The following is a 251-nucleotide window of genomic DNA, read 5'->3' as shown; positions in this document are numbered from 1 at the left end:
TTAGTTGGGCTTGCAGGTCTGCGCCGCCCACGCTGGAGACGATGAGGCCGAAGCAGGAGTGGGAGATGAGGCTGAACAGGATACGGATGACCAAGGAAAGCGTCCGCGTAAGTTCCGCGGCTCCAGCGTAACCGTGAGCAGTTCTTCGCGTTGGCACTGCTTCGCGTGCTTAGCGCGTGGTGCCCAAAGCTTCTTTGGGTGAAGGCTTTGACGAATTGTCCGTTTTCTTTCTTCTCTGCTAGGATCAGTTC

At 56.6% G+C, this 251-nt stretch overlaps 1 protein-coding gene across 1 annotated transcript in view; it reads left to right on the top strand.

Annotated features, from left to right (window-relative positions):
• The window catches only part of RNF214 (ring finger protein 214), a 4277-nt gene that overhangs the window by 3373 nt on the left and 653 nt on the right, over positions 1-251 (top strand). Inside the window, exon 7 of the mRNA XM_009868009.1 lies at positions 17-140. Within this exon, the coding sequence (XP_009866311.1) occupies positions 17-131 (115 nt within the window). The 3' untranslated portion in view covers positions 132-140. The remainder of the gene's footprint in view (positions 1-16; positions 141-251) is intronic.

The sequence above is a fragment of the Apaloderma vittatum genome, unplaced genomic scaffold (genome assembly GCF_000703405.1).
Source record: "Apaloderma vittatum isolate BGI_N311 unplaced genomic scaffold, ASM70340v1 scaffold24974, whole genome shotgun sequence".
Classification (NCBI taxonomy): Eukaryota; Metazoa; Chordata; class Aves; order Trogoniformes; family Trogonidae; genus Apaloderma; species Apaloderma vittatum.
Note: the sequence above shows the minus strand (reverse complement) of the source record. Positions and strands in the feature narration are given on the sequence as shown.